The 18935-nt window shown below is 42.1% G+C and overlaps 2 protein-coding genes across 2 annotated transcripts; both read left to right on the top strand.

Annotated features, from left to right (window-relative positions):
- The first annotated feature begins 235 nt into the window (after positions 1 to 235).
- Positions 236 to 10927, top strand: EAPP (E2F associated phosphoprotein). Its single transcript, XM_081210097.1, has 6 exons — positions 236 to 392; positions 2341 to 2522; positions 3402 to 3500; positions 6917 to 7040; positions 8863 to 8985; positions 10294 to 10927. Exons 1-6 carry the CDS (start codon positions 319 to 321, stop codon positions 10568 to 10570), a joined length of 879 nt encoding a protein of 292 aa, XP_081066223.1. The 5' UTR covers positions 236 to 318; the 3' UTR covers positions 10571 to 10927.
- A 1637-nt stretch (positions 10928 to 12564) lies between these two features.
- Positions 12565 to 18618, top strand: SPTSSA (serine palmitoyltransferase small subunit A). The gene is made up of 2 exons (XM_081171668.1): positions 12565 to 12758; positions 17428 to 18618. Exons 1-2 carry the CDS (start codon positions 12656 to 12658, stop codon positions 17529 to 17531), a joined length of 207 nt encoding a protein of 68 aa, XP_081027794.1. The 5' UTR covers positions 12565 to 12655; the 3' UTR covers positions 17532 to 18618.
- Positions 18619 to 18935: the final 317 nt, after the last annotated feature.

The raw sequence follows: 18935 nt of genomic DNA on the forward strand, positions 1-18935 counted from the left end.
ACCACAGGAGCGGGAAAGCCGATTCCTTAGCCTTCGAAGAGCCAGCGTTTGGAACTTGTCGTGGATAGATGAATCCTGCCGACAGCACGTGTCATGCGACGATCACCCTTTGAGCAGATCGGGTGACACAAAACGGGACACCGGAACGCCCAGTGCTGCCGGCCGGGTCGCCCTGGAACGCTCGCTGTAAGCGTTGTAGGAGGTCGGACGAAGAACCAGCGCCAAGCCTGCCGGAACCGGAAGAGACGGGGAAAGCATTTCCTGTTGGACCGAGGTGGCAGGAAGCGGGTAGGGACCGCTTGTTAGGAAGGGGCCGCCATGAGTCGACTGCGGGAGGAGGATGACCCTTATGTGATCGAGGAACCGAGCGATGAGGAGCCGGCGCAGAGCAGGTCTAGAGAGATATATATAGGGAAGGGGAGGCGGGTTCTCTTTTTCCGCTCTGTGTTTGCGGGGGTGGGGATTAGTATGGACGTCTGAAGGGGGGTGGAGTTTCCTCCTGCTCTCTCCGTACGTTAATATGGATAATATCTCTGAAAGCGCTCAGAAAGAAGTGGTCGGGATGTTCTATCTTCACCTGCGTTTTGGTTTGGTAAAACTCCCCTCCGTTTGAGATCTCTAAATATTTCTTTATGGATCAATTTTTTTAAAAATTGAAACGGGCTTGAAGTTTCAGGAATCACCCCTCGGTGTTATTTTGGGGAAATCGGCACGCTATTCTTTCCTTCTGTTGTAACCAGCGCTTTTTTCTAAAAAAAAAATGTTTAGGGGTACTCTCATTTTCCTACTCATATTGAAATACTGCCCCTCAATGAGGCCAAACTTAGATTCACAAAATGTTTAGGCCGTATGCGTACCCCTGCGTCCCCCCAGAAAAAAAGCACTGGTTGTAACAGTTCTCAGGGTCAGCTTTGTATCCACTTAAATAAAGATTACTGTTTATTAAATTTACAAAAATGAGTAGGTAGAGTCTGGGTATTATCAAATTTACATGTACACACACACACATTTTTCCAGTGACTTCCATGTTCTGTTTCCCTCTGTAGAAATAGCGAAACATGGGTGTTTCCATGGCTCCATAACTATTATTTTTCCGTTTAGTAGCCATTTAACCTAGACTGTGAGCGAATGCTTGTTGTTGTTTATTCGTTTAGTCGTGCACGAAGAGTCGGACACGACTAAACAAATAAACAACAACAAGTGAGCGAATGCACTGTGTGGAGCTTTTATCCCTTAATAAGAGGAGGGGTGTCTGCTTCCCAGCTGCTAGGTGAAGCAACTTAAAATAGAGCTGAGACTATGGTGGGTCAGGTGGGTACCTGACATACAAACAACCTTTACAATCCTGTAAAATGTATCTGGGGATGCAGCTGACCTAGATGGGTAGGCAGGCTGAGGTGCCAGACACCAGATTCTAGACCACATCTAGACAGATAGATAGGAAAGTGTAAAGGAGATCTACTGTGTGCTCAGGAGCACTTTGTCTTAGGTCCTAAAAAAAAGATTATTTTGTGTGTGTTGGGAGGAAGGCAACTGAACAAACTCAAGTGGAGGTGATGAGATTATTGCAGACAAACAGGAACAACGACTTTGATGACTTTAATTGGCAAGGTCTAGTACAGGCATAGGCAGACCTGGCCCTTCAGTTGTTTTGGGACTACAATTCCCATCATCCCTGACCACTGGTCCTGTTAGCTAGGGATCATGGGAGTTGTAGTCCCAAAAAACATCTGGAGGGCCGAGTTGGCCTATGCCTGGTCTAGTACCTTAGCCTTCTTTACTTTCCTAATAATAAACCAGGTGCCAGATTTGGCCACCGATATTAATGAGCTTAAAAACACAACTCTGTGCTGGGTTGTGGTTTGTTGTTAATATACAAAGCAATTTACCTGTATCACACTCCCTGTTTACCTTCATCAATCTGCTGGAGCCTGTCTTCACATGCAGGGGAAGGCCCTAACTTACTGAAAGTTTGAGATTGCTTACCTGCACTTGGTTTAGCCAGCCAATTGAAGCCATTCCTGAAGTGTGGCTGCTGTTGAATGCTGACAGCTTCTAGGAGGCACAGGTGAGAGCTGAGTGCAGGGTGGAGGACCAAAGGTGTCCCCCACCAGATGTACCCCCAACACTCCATACACCCCAGTTGTCACTGTGTACAGTGTATAGTACACACACCTAACTTTTTTGCTGTCGAGTTAATATCAGTAAATTTCTTCAATTCTAAGTTTAAAAAAATCATTTTCTCGGTATTTAAAAAGAACCCTGCTTTTGTTGTGCCTATAATAGACTTGCCACATTTATCTTGAAATGACAATCTTCCAATGTTTTATCATCTTTTAGCTCTGAGGATGAAGTAGATGTGCTCTTACATGGCACCCCTGATCAGAAGCGCAAACTAATAAGGGAATGCCTGACTGGAGAAAGTGAATCTTCAAGTGAAGATGAATTCCAAAAGGAAATGGAAGCAGAACTGGACTCCACCATGAAAAATATAGAGGGCAAGTGGAAATCGCAGCTAACAGGTAAATCTCTAAACTGGGGGGAAATATGAGCTTGCTGGCAGCTCTCTTCCTGCACATCTTATGCTAGACTGTTGTCCGTTTTGTGCTGCTTCTTCAGTTCACTCCCCTCCCCCTTTAGAGGCTTTACAGACAAATCCATCCCCTTCAGGCCACCTTCTCCAGCCTGGTGCCCTCCAGATGTTTTGCACTACAATTCCCATTATCCCTTACCATTGACCACGCTGGCTAAGGGCTCATGGCAGTTGTAGTCCAAAGACCTGGAGGTGGACAACAGGTTGGAGAAGGTTGCCTTACAGCACTTAATTCAGGATGTGTGAGGTGCTTCTGATGAGAAACAAGGGAGAGACAAAGCACCTCATGCCTAGTTTCAAAGAAGAGGGTTTTCTCATTTTGAGTGAGGTACAGTGGTACCTCAGGTTAAGTACTTAATTCGTTCCGGAGGTCTGTTCTTAACCTGAAACTGTTCTTAACCTGAAGCACCACTTTAGCTAATGGGGCCTCCTGCTGCCGCCGCGCTGCCAGAGCACGATTTCTGTTCTCATCCTGAAGCAAAGTTCTTAACCTGAAGCACTATTTCTGGGTTAGCGGAGTCTGTAACCTAAAGCGTATGTAACCTGAAGCGTATGTAACTTGAGGTACCACTGTATAAAGAAGTTTAACCTGTGTAGTCAGAGTCTCCTTGGAGTGCAGTGGCTAATATCGGAATGCGAGCTATAAATTCCTACTCATCTCTGAAGCAGCACTGCAGGGCTCTTGTATGCAAGGAATTTACTCCCAGGTAAGTGTGTGCAGGCCTGCAGCCTAAGAGAAAACGTAGATCTCTTTCTGTATAGTGATCCCATGTTGACTACATATTTTGTGTTATGTTTTGTGACTCAGGCAGTACATCTAATGCTGGACAATCTGGAACGGGTTCCCCTGCAAAGTACTACGATGATATTTATTTTGATTCTGATTCAGAGGATGAAGACAAAGTAGGTAAATAACTGCAATTATTATTTACTGCAATTATTATTGCTTCCTGCATCAAATTTCACTTCTGCTTTTGGTGTATTTCCTTTATCCACAAGGCTTCCAATGAATGGGCTCTCAAAAGGTAATAATATGCTGACGCTTTGACTTGTTTGTAACATACCATATTTTTCTGTGTATAAGACTAGGTCCCCCCCTAAAAATGTCAAAAATTAGGGGGCATCTTATATATGGGGCCATCTCCCCCCATTTTCTTAAATCTGAGTCCCCCAAAATAGGGATCATCTTATACATGGGGGTGTCCTACAGACGGAAAAATACGGTATATTTTTAATTGTTGGCAGAAGCAGTTAACTGTCAGTGCCTGTCTTATCTGCACAGGGAATATTCCACATTTATTCTCTGAAGTTGCTACCACAGAGAAAGAAACAATCTCAACATTCGCACTGATGTTGGCTTTTTACGCATACTGTCGCAAAATGTATCAATGTAGTTTACTGTTGTTATATTAAGACTGTTACCCATGCTACACCATGCTTCGAGACAAAATTTCATTTATTTGTAATTAGAAATAAATATTTAACAATATATAATTACATGTTGTTTTATGATTAATCACTATGCTTTAATTATGTTCAATTTGTAACAATGAAAATACATCCTGCATATCAGATATTTACATTACAATTCATAATAGTAGCAAAATTATAGTTATGAAGTAGCAATGAAAATAATTTTATGGTTGGGGGTCACCACAATATGAGGAACTGTATTAAAGGGTCGCAGCATTAGGAAGGTTGAGAACCACTGCCTTAAAGAGATCTTCAGGCAAATGAAGGAATTCCTCCTGCTGTAGTAAACTGACTGTACATGAAGCTACTAAATAAGCTAATGCCTCGCATGACGGACGCTATTTGGTGTCAAGGCAGCTGACCTTGTGATTGAGACTACTAAATGCCTTCATTCTTCTAGAAAGATGAATGAATTTCCTGCATCCCCACACACCATGGTAAATGTCCTCCTTGCGTTCGCTTAATCATTGGTCTCTGGAAATCAATTGTACTTTATCCCAAGTCACATAATCACCTCAGCTTAATAAGCAGAGATAAAGATGAGCTTTTTGTCCTGACACATGACCACTTTGCTCTTTCTCTCGTCGTACAAGCAATGAACCAAAACACCTCTAATTAACATAGTTTCCCAGTTAAAATAAAAAGGGAATCTAGTTAATTAGAGGCTTCTTGGGTTTATATCTCAAGAAGCAAAAGGGATTGTGTGTGTGGACAAAAGGCTTTTTCATACTTTGTCTTTTAAAGCCAATATATGATTATCTGACTACAGCTAGATAAGATGGTATATTTAGAAATGTAGAATGGGTTGTAATAAAATATTTATCTGCAATATTGCATTCATTGTTGTGGCAGGAGTATTACTATTTTTAGATTCTTGACAAATGCCTCTACCAAATCTTTACATTCTACATAAATGGCATAATTTCATAAGTATTCCACATTTCATAGAATTGTAGTGTTGTAGTCATCTAGGCCAACCCCCTGCGACGCAGGAATCTTTTACCCAGAGTGGAGCTCAAACCCATGACCTTGAGATTGAATCTCTTGCTCTATGGACTGAACTAACTCCTGTGGTAATAAATGTGATAATAAAAAGAGATGCCCAGTACAGTGGTGCCCCGCAAGATGAATGTCTCGCAAGATGAAAAACTCGCTAGACGAAAGGGTTTTGCGCTTTTTGAGCTGCTTCGCAAGACGAATTTCCCTATGGGCTTGCTTCGCAAGACGAAAACGTCTTACAAGTTTGTTTCCTTTTTCTTAACACCGTTAATACAGTTGCGACTTGACTTCGAGGAGCAACTCATAGAACGCGGTGTGGTAGCCTTTTTTGAGGTTTTTGGTGATTTTTGAAGCTTTTTCAAAACTTTTCCGACACCGTGCGTCGCAAGACGAAAAATTCGCTAGGCGAAAAAACTCGCGGAACGAATTAATTTCATCCTGTGAGGCACCACTGTATGGCCTATTTTAATTTTGTTGGAAGCTGCCCAGAGTGGCTAGAGCAACCCAGTAAGATTGGTGGCATATAAATGAGATAATAACAATAATTTTCCATTGCACCAGTCTTTATGTTAAACGTGTCCTGGAAGGCAATCCTGAAACACTCTGTTCTCTGAATAGTTTATCTAAAGATCAACACAGTAGTCTTGTGTTGCACAGCAAACTTAATTAACACCTATTTCCAAAAAGGATAACCAGTTTAGTTGTGTTTAACAAGGACACATCATTTCAGTTACAAATAAGTGAAGTAAAACTTTTAACTAGCAAACACAAACTTAAATAAAATAAAAAATGGAACAAAGAAATAAAGGTATTGTAACAGTTCACTCATCTAAAATACACTCCACTTCATTAGAATGCATTGGCTCAAAATAGTACAAAAACTCCGGACTTCATTGCTTTGTTAGCACTAAAAGGAACTCAAGGAACTCAGTTTCACTGTACATCACATTTTGCTTCCAGACAGGTATTACTTTCCCTGCCTCCCTTTCCTTTTAGTGTGGGTATTGTGACCAAATTGTCATGCTTGCTTTCTTCTGGCTTTTGGAAAATTTACGGATCCTTTTACTCTTTAGATCAAGGTGTTTGAGCAGTAAGATTTGCTGCCTGCTTATATTGCACTTTTGCTGTCTGAAGCAGCAACCATAGATTCTTCCACTTTCATTTCAAGTAATAAACCAATCATTCTTCATTCCTCTTGTGTTTGAATTTCTTCTGGGCACAAGGTTAAGGGTGAACGCATATTCGTAACAAACAGATGTTATAATTCTGTCGAAAAAACCTAAAACCTCTTAGCTTAATATTGGGAGTGTGCATAGGAAGATACACACACGTGGGTTCAGATGTACAGTGGTGCCCCGCAAGACAAATGCCTCGCAAGACGAAAAACCCGCTAGACGAAAGGGTTTTCCATTTTTGAGCTGCTTCGCAAGACGATTTTCCCTATGGGCTTGCTTTGCAAGACGAAAACGTCTTGCGAGTGTTCCGATTTTTTTTCGCTCCCCCCCTTTTTCTAAGCCGCTAAGCCGCTAATAGCCTTTTAGCCGCTAATCCGCTAAGCCTTTAATAGCCGCTAAGCCTTTAATAGCCGCTAAACCGCTAAGCCGCTAATAGGGTTGCTTCGCAAGACGAAAAAACCGCTAGACGAAGAGACTCGCGGAACGGATTAATTTCGTCTTGCGAGGCACCACTGTACATCTTGTAACAGCTTCGGGCTTCATTCGCCCAACTCATGGCAGTGCCATTCACCTTATTAGCATGCAGCTTTTGCAAGGGAGGCTCATTACCAAATGGGCTTCTGAGTCATGTTCTTTGGGGGGGGTGTTCTAACTGTATCTGTGTGAACTTGAACAGCTGCTCCAGAAACCAGGAAAAAAAGGAAACATCAGCAGCGCCGAATTCCAACTAATGATGAGTTGTTCTATGACCCAGAAGAAGACAACAGAGACCAGGCATGGGTGGACAGGAAGAGACGGGGGTAAGAAACTGAGCATTTAATTTGAGTCATGAGAATACTCGTGTTTGTGCTCTTGCACTCAGGTTCTGCTTCTGGGCTTCCCATAGGCATTTGGTTGGCCGCTGTGGGAACAGGATGTTGGACTAAATAGTAATAATAATAATAATTTATTATTTATACCCCGCCCATCTGGCTGGGTTTCCCCAGCCACTCTGGGCGGCTTCCAACAGAACACTAAAATACTATAACCTATTAAACATCAAAAGCTTCCCTAAGCGGGGCTTCCTTCAGATGTCTTCTAAAAGTCTGGTAGTTGTTGTTCTCTCTGACATCTGGTGGGAGGGTGTTCCACAGGGCGGGTGCCACTACCGAGAAGGCCCTCTACCTGGTTCCCTGTAACTTGGCTTCTCGCAGCGAGGGAACCGCCGGAAGGCCCTCAGAGCTGGACCTCAGTGTCCTCAGATAGGCCTTTGGACTGATCCAGCAGGCTGCCTTTAATGTTAACTCTACACATTCCTAATTTTCTGATATTGTTACAGCTTTGTTTCTTATTATATGGATATTAAACGAGCCTTAATGCTCAGTTTCCCACCTGCACATTTCTCTAAAGTGAGTGGGAATTATCACATTCTCATACTATGTTGCAAATAAAAATCATTTATTGACTGTTGTTAGATTGTTTAGTAATTGAACAAATGGTACTCCTGCAAGGCACTCTATGAAAAAATTCCACTCAAACATTTGATGGGATGGGATCATGAGGAACTTAAGACTTTTTTAAAAATAAATATTTTTATTGAAAAATTTCAACATAGAATACAATAAAAGTCAAACTAACCTAAAGGAATAACATTAGCTATATCATATTATATAGCTACTTATCAATCTGCCAGACATGTATGGGGAACTTAAGTCTGATTAGCATTTACCTGCAGCTTGGTGGAAGCTTTTTCTTCTGGGTCCCTTCAAGTGTAAGCATTGGCTTTCCTTTTGAACAATCAAGGAACATGATCATTGGCTCTGCCTGTGTGGGCACCACCCATGTCAGCACTATTTTCATGGTGGTGTCTATATATGTTCCTGGAGTGATGTGGAGTTGCCCTGTATTTGGCATTAACATACCAGTTTGTCCCTGTGTGTGTGAAATAATCTGAAATATTATTATTATTCCCCCCCATTATGTTTTTTACTGTAATTTTACAGATGTTAGCCACCCTGAGCTGGGGAGGGCAGGGTATAAATAAAATTTATTATTATTATTATTATTATTATTATTATTATTATTATTATTATTATTATTATTATTATTATTATTATAATATAAGCAATGTGGTTAAAAAAGGGAGAGATACAGGACTATAGCGATAATGCATGCAAGCTTTTAATTTGGGGGTTGTCATTTTGGAGCAGGATCTTGTAATCATGTGTCTAGGATTGACAACAAAAATGGACTTTTATCAGCTATTACGTAGTAGTTTGAAGACCTTAATATTCTGAGTACATTTGAACACACTTTCTGTAAACATCAACTTCATTTAGATACCTACTCAAACAATTGGAGGGCATATACGGATCTGTTTGTCTAAATTAAGATGGATGTATTGATGTTTATCATAGTGAATATGAACTAGCAATTTTGTTTTGTTTTCTCCCCCTTTTGTGGTGGTGTTTTAAAAAAAATTCAGAAAGAGGGGAAAAATTTTTTTTAATGCGTTGGGACTGAGAACATGCAGTGCTTGCGACTGTCATGCTCCTGGCATGCAGTTTTGGTATACACCAGTTTCAGTAAAGATGCCTAACCAGTAAGAATGCTTCTCCTGACCTATAATATACTGTCTTGTAGGTATCATAGGTTAAGAAGTCTTCACTCACAACAGCCACAAGCCACACTTCCTGCCATTCCCAGCAGTGATGCTGTTTTGAATTGTCCTGCATGCATGACCACACTGTGCCTTGACTGCCAGAGGTAATATTTCAGCCTTAAGAAACTTGTGATTTAGGTACAGCAATCACAGATGAGATAAGCTAGTGTTTGTTCATACAGCAACCCTGTAATTTCAACTGTCTCTGTCCGGTTTTCATGAACTTGCCTTTCATTAACTAGGATGTTGGTCATAATATTGTCTCCATGTTTAAAGAGAGGTAAACTCAGGGCTGGATTTAGGTTTGATAAGGCCCTAAGCTACTGAAGGTAATGGGGCCCTTTATATGTCCATCTGTCCTTTGTTGCTGTTTTTTGTGTTGAATATATGCTATATGGTAATTTATGGACCTAATAGGTATCTAAAGCCATTTGCACATAACAAATAGGAGCCTACACAACACAAAGCACGTTTGCATATGTAGGTTTTATTTTATTTGTTTTTTATCTTCTATTTTGGAAATGTACATCCAGGGTTTTTTTCCTTTAATTTTTTTGGGGGGCCCCCTTGTTTAGCTTATATGTAAATCCGGCACTGGTTATCAAACACTGGGGAAGAGGGAAAGGATTCCCCCCCCTTGGAAATACATGTACAGTTTTTGTTAAGCAGATTTACCTTGTCTCGGCGAAACATTGATTTCCAGCATGAAGTGCTTCCTTTTTTGTGCTTCTCTTTTTAAATTTAATAATAAAAGCCAGCTTTAAATAGATTTCTGAATTTGAAAAAGCAACTTCATTCTATTGTAGCTATAACCAGATGTGGTTGGACTCCAGTGCCCATCAGCCTCAGCCAGCCTGATCAGGGATAAGGGATGATGGGAGTTGAAGTCCAACAATGTTTGGATGCCTACAGGTTAGCCACTCCTGCAATAAGCAAAGCTAAGAGCTTTAACTTTGGCTTGTTGCTGCTAATTGGGACCAGATTAATTTGAGGCACTTTGGTTGGGATTTTTTTGGGGTGTGTGTGTGAGGTAGAATAGGCCCATCTATTGCTAAATGTCACAGAGGTTATAGTGGAAAACCACTAGAAAACTATAGGGAGACAGTGACAAAATGGTTATTATTCTGACACAAACTTTCAGTGATAACAGTCGGCTTCATCAGATAGAACAGTTTGTTGACTATTAAGGGCCATGTCAAATAAGCCAGATAGTTTTTAACAAGCTTCATACTCTTTATCTTTTTCTGGCTATGCTATCATGGTTATTCTACTGGAATTCAGACATATCTCTTTCATCTTTGCTTCTTAAATCTGCAGATCTCCTGGATTCAGGACATGTAGGGTTACCAATTTTGTAATATTTTTATCAGCAACAGATTATTGCATTCCCATTTCTTTTCTTCTTTTTTCAGGCACGAATCATACAGAACTCAGTACAGAGCAATGTTTGTCATGAATTGCACCGTTATCAAAGAAGAGATTCTGAAATACAAAGGTCCATTGAACAAAAAGACAAAGAGAGGGCACAAGAAAATTAAACAGAGTAGTGAATCCATCGCTAGTCAGGAAAAACAGGAAGAGGAGGAGATATATCATCCAGTAAAATGTACTGAATGTTCAACAGAAGTGGCTGTCTTAGATAAGGATGAAGTCTTTCATTTTTTCAATGTTCTAGCAAGCCACTGCTAAGATGCAGCATTTTGCATTTTGTTAAGTTTGCATAAAAATTCAAAAGCCAAGGACTGTTCTGTTTCATTTGTATCGTCTATTAATCTGATGTAAAAATTGTATCCTTGCCACACACCCTGTATTGGTAAAGCAAGTGAACTTTAGTTATGTATATAGTTCATGTTTTTAGAACAGTTTCTTATGTATATAAATATTTTTATCCTGCTATTTAGAATTAAAATGTTCTGATCTTGGGGGAATTTAGACCATAGTCTGTGGCGTGGCTGCCTGATAATGTTGCTATAAGCATTACTGTAAGAGTTGAGCTTTAGTTTGTGTAAATCAGATATTGGTAGCACTAAACTCTGTTCAAGATTTGTTTTTTGTTTTCCATTCTTTATTCACCCCAATATTTTGGAAACCCTGTGTACTTGCTACAATTTCTTGCTATAATTTAAGGTTTTCCATCTTGTTCTCATAGCAAGACTGCCTTCTCTAACATCAAAAAGCTGAACACCTTCCTAAAAGTGGCATCCGTATATCAAGTAAAAACAATCACAGATGTGTTCTTGGTTTCTTACCTATCAAACTCTTGTCTTTTAAGTCCTTTTCTATAGGCTGTGTAAAAACTATAATTTAAACACCTTTGAATGTGTTATAAAATGCAGACTAATTGGTAGAATTTATTGCTGAAATGCTATTGTAAAAATAAAAATAAAAAATGCAGCTTTCCCTGGAATAAATAATATGTAGAAGTGATAGAAGTATTACCGTCTTTTAGGTTCCAGGTGAAAACTTTTATTCTTGACTGTATACTTCAGCTGTATGTTTATTTCAGCTGTGATTGAGTTAGTGCAGCCTCTTTTATTTATTTCATAAAAATTATACACTGTTTGATTGTAACAAGCACTCAAAGTAGTTTACAAAAAGATAAAAACAACAGAGTCAAGAAAAAATTGCAATATTTTAAAACATAACAAAAAGTTAAACTACTAAAACATTAAAATTCACCTCAGCTTTCTAAGGATCTATCTGTTCATTGAATACTTTGCTTTACGATCTTTTGTGAACTGCCTTGGAAATTAGTAATTTGAAGGTTTTAATAGATTTTGGAATTGTGTTATCCATAGTTTGGAAGGTGGAGCAAGCTTATTTCCTCCTACTCCATTGGACCAAAAAAAAAATGGATTCAAAATAAGAAAATTCCTTCCAGTAGCACCTTAAAGACCAACTAAGTTAGTTCTTGGTATGAGCTTTCGTGTGCACTTCAGATACCATGCACTTCAGATACCGTGCATGCACACGAAAGCTCATACCAAGAACTAACTTAGTTGGTCTTTAAGGTGCTACTGGAAGGAATTTTCTTATTTTGACTATGGCAGACCAACACGGCTACCTATCTGCAATGGATTCAAGTGAGAAGAAAAGCAATTCCAACTAAACATCAGGAAGAACTTGACAGAGCTGTTTGACGTTGGAAGAGACTCCCAAGAGAGGTGGTGGAACTTCCTTCCTTGGAGATTTTTAAGCAGAGGTTGGGGGGCCACCTGTCCTGTATGATCTGGTTGAGATTCCTGCCTTGTCAGAGGTTGGGACCGGATGACCCTTGGCATCCCTTCCAATTCTTTTAAGATTCCACGACATAGGTGGGCTATTGGCCTAATCCAGGAGGCTCTGGGAGAAGTTCCGAGCCTCGCAGCTCCAAGAAAGTTGCGCAAGTTTGCAGAGTCGAAGCCTCAAGCGCAACAGGCGCTTTCTTTCCCCGCGCTCCGACGCAACCCTGCCTCAGAAGCAGGCCTCATGCTTAGGTAAGGCGAGGGGCGCTCTTGCAAAAGGCAGTTGCAAGCGGCAGCCTCAAGGGCGGCGAATCGGCGGAGGCGGAACTTTGCGTAGGTCGCCCCGGGCGCCAGAGCGGGGGGGGGGTTGGGTTAGGCCCGGCCTGGTGGGGCGGGCCGAGGAGCGACTGAGCCAATCGGCGGAGGAAGCTGGGCTTCCCTGCCTCTTGGCCGCCTCCCCTCGGCCGCCTTTCCGCCTCTCCTTTCGAGCGGGTGCGTCTCTCTCTGCGGGCGGTGCACTCTGACGCGCGGAGGCGCTGCTGCCGGCGAGATGGCGCTGAGCTCGGCCTGGAAGCAGATGTCGTGGCTCTATTACCAGTACCTGCTGGTCACCGCGCTCTACATGCTGGAGCCTTGGGAACGGACGGTGTTCAGTATCCTTTCTGGTGCGCTTGAAGGGGGAGCCGTGAGGGGAAAGGGCGCCGCCGTCAAAGTTCGCGGTGAACTGGGCAGGGCGCCGGCGGGAGGGGAAGGTAAAGGACGGCCCAGGGGAGGGAACGGCCTCCTGGCTTCGGCCGAGAGGGAAGGCCGCTGGGCTCCCGAGGGCGCCCGAGGTGCGCAGCTAGCCGGGAGGGACTTGGGCCTGAGGGCATAGTGGTCGGAGCCGTCCTGCACAATTCAGGTTGGCGGGAATAAATGTACAGTATGTCTATTTATGGGAATGTCGGCCAGGCCTGTTCCTTCCTGGGTGGAAGGTCGTGGCAAAACTGAAGGCGCGTTTATCAATCATTCCATCTCCCTCTCTCGCTCCTCTTTCTCTCCGCCCTACCCTCGCAGCTCCCCATTTGCCCCCTTTCGGTGCACTTTTTACTTCGCCGTTGCTCTGGGGTTTTGTTTTGTTTTGGTTTTTTTGCAGGCGCTTGCTGCTGCTGTAGCCAACAAGTGACTGCTGACGTCTTTTTCGCCAAGCTCTGCTTAGGATGGATTCATCTAAGGCTCGGCGTTTTGCATTGTGTACTTGCGGTTTTGAGGCTGTTTTAAAGGAGTTGTGCGAGTTTCACCTAGAGCTCCCTGCGAATGATGGAGAAAAGGCAGTTCTGGTCAACGGATCCTTGGGATCCGCCTTAGCCAGGTGTGCTCTGGAGAAATGAGGACTTAAGTAATTGAAGTGGTTCTGCACGACCCCTTAAATTTGTCAGTGACTTGAGAGAAGGGATTTAAACAGAGAGGGGTGGGGTTTTTTGTTTGTTTGTTTTTGAAGGTAAGAGGCTTCATGTAGCTTGGGATGCTGTGTTAAACCTCTTTGGGGAGCTGTTAGAAGGTGGTGTTAGGTCACTGGGTGGATGGCTGTGCAGCTGAGCATTTATGTAGCTGTGGCCTGGGACTATAAAGCATTTGGGTCTGGGCAATTGTGTTTCAGAGCTAGGGAAAAATGAAAAACAAGATACGCTGCTTGTTGTAGCTGCTTGTGAATGGATTTGAGGGTGGTTTATCACATAAGTGTGGTGGGCAATTGGGGCTGTAGGATCATGGTTTCCTGTAGGGATTTCATTTCAAAGTGAGATTGAGAATTTGTTGTGAAGAAAAGCTGTTATCTTTCATGATAACTTGTGTGATTCATGAGAGATCAAGGCAAACAGATGAAGGGTATATATTTCTTATATGTTACTGTTTATATGCCAGAAACAAGGTCAAGAGTCCTTCCTTGCTCGCTATGTGCTTGCTATGTTGCCAGTCAGAGTAACAATACAGTGGGACCTTGTTTCTCAGACTTAATCTGTTCTGGAAGCCTGTTCCAAACCCAAAACCAAGGTGTGCTTTCCCATAGAAAGTAATGCAAAATGGATTAATCTGTTCCAGACTTTTTAAAACAACCCCTAAAACAGCAATTTAACATGATTTTTACTATCTTACGAGACCACAGACCCATAAAATTAAAGTAATAAACAATGTACTGCAGTCACACAATCAATCAATCAGTAGTTGAACTGGGTTCTACACAGTCTCAAAAACAAAAAGAACCGCAAAACCGCAAAATAAATATCAAAAACAGACAGACCTCAGACACTCAAAACAGAAGTGTGGCATTCAAAATGGAAGTGTGGCACTCAAATTGGAAGCGTAACACTCAAAATGGAGCATGTTCGGCTTCTGAATAAAGTTCGCAAACTGGAACACTTCTGGGTTTGCAGTGTTTGGATTCCAAGTTGTTTGAGAACCAAGGTACCACTGTATTGTGCAAGCACATTTGCAAAGCTAAGCAGGGTCTGGTATAGTTTCAAATTGGATGGGGAACTGCCTGATGAGATTCTTGTATTGCAGGGGTTGGACTAGATGACCCTCAGGTTCCCTTCCAACTCCACAATGTTATGATTCTAAGATGTGAAGTAGTATCTATTTCACAGGACTACTAGAGCAGTGTTTCCCAAACGTTTTTGGGCAACGGCACACCTGTGTACTAAAAAAAAATCTCGCGGCACACCACCATTAAAGCCCCGCCCCGTGACGTCAGCGCGCAGCGTCACGCCGGGAGGGACGCACAAAAGTGAACGTTTTTTCCCTCGGCAGCTCCTCTCAGCTGCGCTCAATCCGCCTCGGAGCGCAGGAGCGATGCCTCTCTCTGGCTCTCCCTCCGCGCAGGCTGAGGGAGGGAGGGAGGGGCGCGTGTGACCCGTCTCTGCTGGGAGACCAAACCCAGCGAGACAGAGTCGCGCGGAGGCGCCCAGGCAGCGCTGCCAGCTGCGAGGAGGAGCGCCAGGCAGCAGCAGGAGGCGCGGCCTCTCCTCGCCGCCCCCGCCCCGCCTCTCGCCGCCCGACTCGCCCGCCTCCCTCCAGGCATCTCGCGGCACACCAGCCGGTGTCTCACGGCACACTCGTGTGCCGGGGAACACCGGTTGGGAAACACTGTACTAGAGTCTTTATACATTCTATCCATTTGAAGTAAATGAAGTAAAGTGGGAGGAGCAGATTCTCCTATGAACAAGTGTTTCCTAATTTCCCTCTGATTAACTCTAGTGGGAGGGAAAATAACGTTCTAGTTGTTCTGGGGTGTGTTGAGGGTGAATAGGACTGGAGGGCAAAAGGTGAAGGAAGGAGTGATGGAGCTTTCCAACATCACACCATTCCAGCTACCTATTTGTGCTTATCGTTTGTTGCTTTCCTTTTTTTACTAACAAATTTTCAAATGGTCCATTAGTTCAAATAAGAGATATTGTTTACCACTAATTTCAGTTATGAAAGTATACAGTATTCTGTATTAAATTTTAGATATACAGTCTAGGCTCACTAGCCAATTTCCTATGTGAAATATCTCCACTAGTTTTGGTCTACAGACTACTTTGCCATTGGCATTAACACAGCATAGTCTTCATTTTTAAAAGACTTGTGCTTTCATCAGCTGGCTTTGCTGGAAGGTGAATACCACATGATTTTGGCTCTTTAACCTCAGAGTTCCCTCAAACCTGTTGACCCTTACAGTCATTATTTTGCTAATGGTGATATTCTTCTGTTATATTACTGGCTTACTTTGTCATACTGATTGATAATATATCTGCAAAAATAATCATGATATGATATATACATACTATTCTGCTGTTGGTTCATAAGTTACCCAGACAAAAGTGAAATGGTTGTGTCCAACTCATATGTCCACGTGGTGCATTGCTGGACTAGCCATTTTTGGTCACAAAGAAAAGTTACAGCTTGCTTCTGGTAATTGGCAAATGAGGAGACTCACTATATTGTCAATGTTTACTCTTTGGAATTAGTGTATTGATCAGCAACTGGTGGTTGTCCCAGATCAAATTTGGTGTCTTGATAAGTGACACCTGCTCCCCATTCCAGATGCTAAATCTCCTCCTTTTCTTTCCCAAGTGGCTTGGAGGGCCCTGTAGTGAAGAGCTGTCCTGCTTGTTCATATTTTCCCCCTTTCCTGAAGTCGGCATGGGTGGGGATAGGAAAAGCGGTTCCTTCCATTGTGTTTGTGTGCACACCTTGATCATCTTCTGTCTTTTGTGAAATACGTTTTAGCTGCCAATGTGACATACCAGTAACTCCTTGCAGAACTCACCCATGAGTTATGTTAATGCTTCATTCAGTTCCTTTCATTTAAGGAACTTGCATACTGACTGAGCTATTATGTACTGGATTCCAAACACTCTGCACTATTAATATTATTATTTTCAGGCATCCCCCCCTATTTACATGGGTTAAGTTCTGGGCCCTCGCATGTGTAAGTGAAATTGCGTAAAGTGGGGAACACCCTCTAAAGACCCTTTGAACTCCCTCTCTGCCACTGTCTCTTCAATCCATACCAAAAATACTGTATCCAAAAATATCCACAACTAGAATTGAAGCTCTGGGGCCAGCAGGAGGCTGGAGGACACGTGAGAAAGCAGCTTCTGCTGTGGCACTAGGCCCCACACCAGCTGTTAGGTGGTCTCTTTGGGGCTTCCTCTGCTCTCACTGATGTCCTCTTTGGGCTCCGGAGAGTATCTCTTCGCGAGCCACAAGGACTCTCTACCTATCTCTCACCGTTTCTGGGTTTGAATTGAATTATTTATTTACTTCCCATGCCACACATATATGCAGTTGCATGTGAGTCAGTTGTGTGGGGGTGGGAGCCTGTATTAAATTTGTACACTGCCCTTAATCAGTAGCTCTTAGGACAGTTCACAAGATAAATGTAACTTTTGTTACATTTTGAACATTTTGAACTTAGGCCTTGTACCAACTTGAGTTCTCCCTGACAGTTGGTTTGTTCAGCCTCTTAAGTGGTGCAAAAGGAAAAGCAACTGATGAGAAATAGAAATATATATTGTGTAATTTCCTCTATTGCTAGTAGTAAGCAAATCAGATTTTGTATATTTTTGGCCTAACTTTCAGTGTGACCTTCTGAAGAAGTCCAGAGCAGCACTCTTAATTAGTATAGTCTTCGTTACTACGCTGTTGCCCTGAGTTGCTGCCAGTTAATATTCTGTATTAGTTCAGTTGTCTATGTACAAGACTTAAATGTTCGTATGGCTTGAGACCTGGCTTTATAGCATTCTTGCAGTGTGGTTTTAATACATTGTCAATATGTGGTTTTCCTTTACTGCCATTCAGATTCCATGTTAGTATCAATCCTTGGAATGGCACTTTACACTGGCTATGTTTTCATGCCTCAGCATATTATGGCAATATTGCACTATTTTGAAATTGTGCAATGATGAAGAATGTATCAAGCAGTGACCAGTCAGAAGCTGAAGAACTGACCATCTACAATTAAGGAGTTCTACAGATGACGAGACAAGCAAGACGTGATTGTGTACACAGCTGATAGTCGCTACTAAGGGATGCAGTATGCCCTAAGTTTTGGTGGCATTTTCTTTCTTAACAAAAAATTCCTTGTATAGCAATTTGTCTATTAACATTGTGATTGTTTGTACCTTTGATATCAGTATTTTCTTAACTTTGTGACAGTCTCAGTATTACACTGTGAAAGCTTTTCTTACTGTAACTTTGAGTGCATTTTGCCTTCTATTTTTAATCAAAAATCATCTTATTAAATGGGGCTTAGAGCTTTTGCTATTGTATGGGTTATATGTGCAACTGGGTATATTTCTAGCTAACATTTTGTAAGAAAAAATGTTTAGATTCATATGGAGATGTGGATATATTCATGGAATCCTACAAAACCTTGTTTGTAAGACCTAACTCAGGTGCTTTAACTGCTATCTGGACTGTTCAACAGAATACTTAGGTATCATTCTATTTTGCTTTAGGAATAAATGGAAATGTTTTGTTCCATTTGGAGAAGAATAAGACCACTTGGCACTGCATGTATGGAACACTACTTTGTAAGGGGAAAGTGCGGGACCCAACTCCTGTCTGAACATAAAACCTTAATTTAATTTTACGCATGTCATCTGGAGTTTTGTGATAACATCTTAAAGCTGCTATTATAGCATCTAACTGTACTATACTTTTGTTTGTTTATTTCCCAAGGAGCATATTTTAATATAGACTGAGTTCAAAGACCATGTCTATGGCAGTTGGCTATAATATAATCATGTCTGTATTGTGAACTCTGTATTGTAACTGTTGTTCAAACACCCTTGAATACTTAGACCAAATGACCAAAATATAATGTTTGATGTAGACTTGAGTTTAAAACCACAGCAATAAGGAGCTGTCTACTAGGCTGAAGTCTTGTCTTAGTTTTTATAGCTTTTTCAGATTTCTATTCTGAAATGTAAGATGGCAGTTTTTAAGGTGTGGGTTCTTTTTTTTTCCAAAATAAAAGCTGAAAGCAGAGTTGATGCCTAATGTGGTGGTACTTTAATTTTAGGGGGCTGTATTGCAGGATGCAGAACCTTTGGGTGTTTACATGTGGCTGATCTCCAGCTCCTACCAGCCTTAGCCAGCGTGGGGTGGGGGTGAGAGTTTTAATCCAGTAACTTCTGGAGGGACAGAGGCTCCCCATCTGCACTGTATTGGATAATAATCCTTCAACAATGTTCTAGAAAGGAGAAAGACCAGCAGCTGTGCATGGGAATACTGAGCTGCTGCCAAAGTCTCTCTTGCCCGGGTTGCTTCTCCAGTGGTAGCAGAAGTGGTGGGGTGCCCGGGGG

Source organism: Podarcis bocagei (assembly GCF_964188305.1).
Source record: "Podarcis bocagei genome assembly, chromosome: 1".
Lineage (NCBI taxonomy): Eukaryota > Metazoa > Chordata > Lepidosauria > Squamata > Lacertidae > Podarcis > Podarcis bocagei.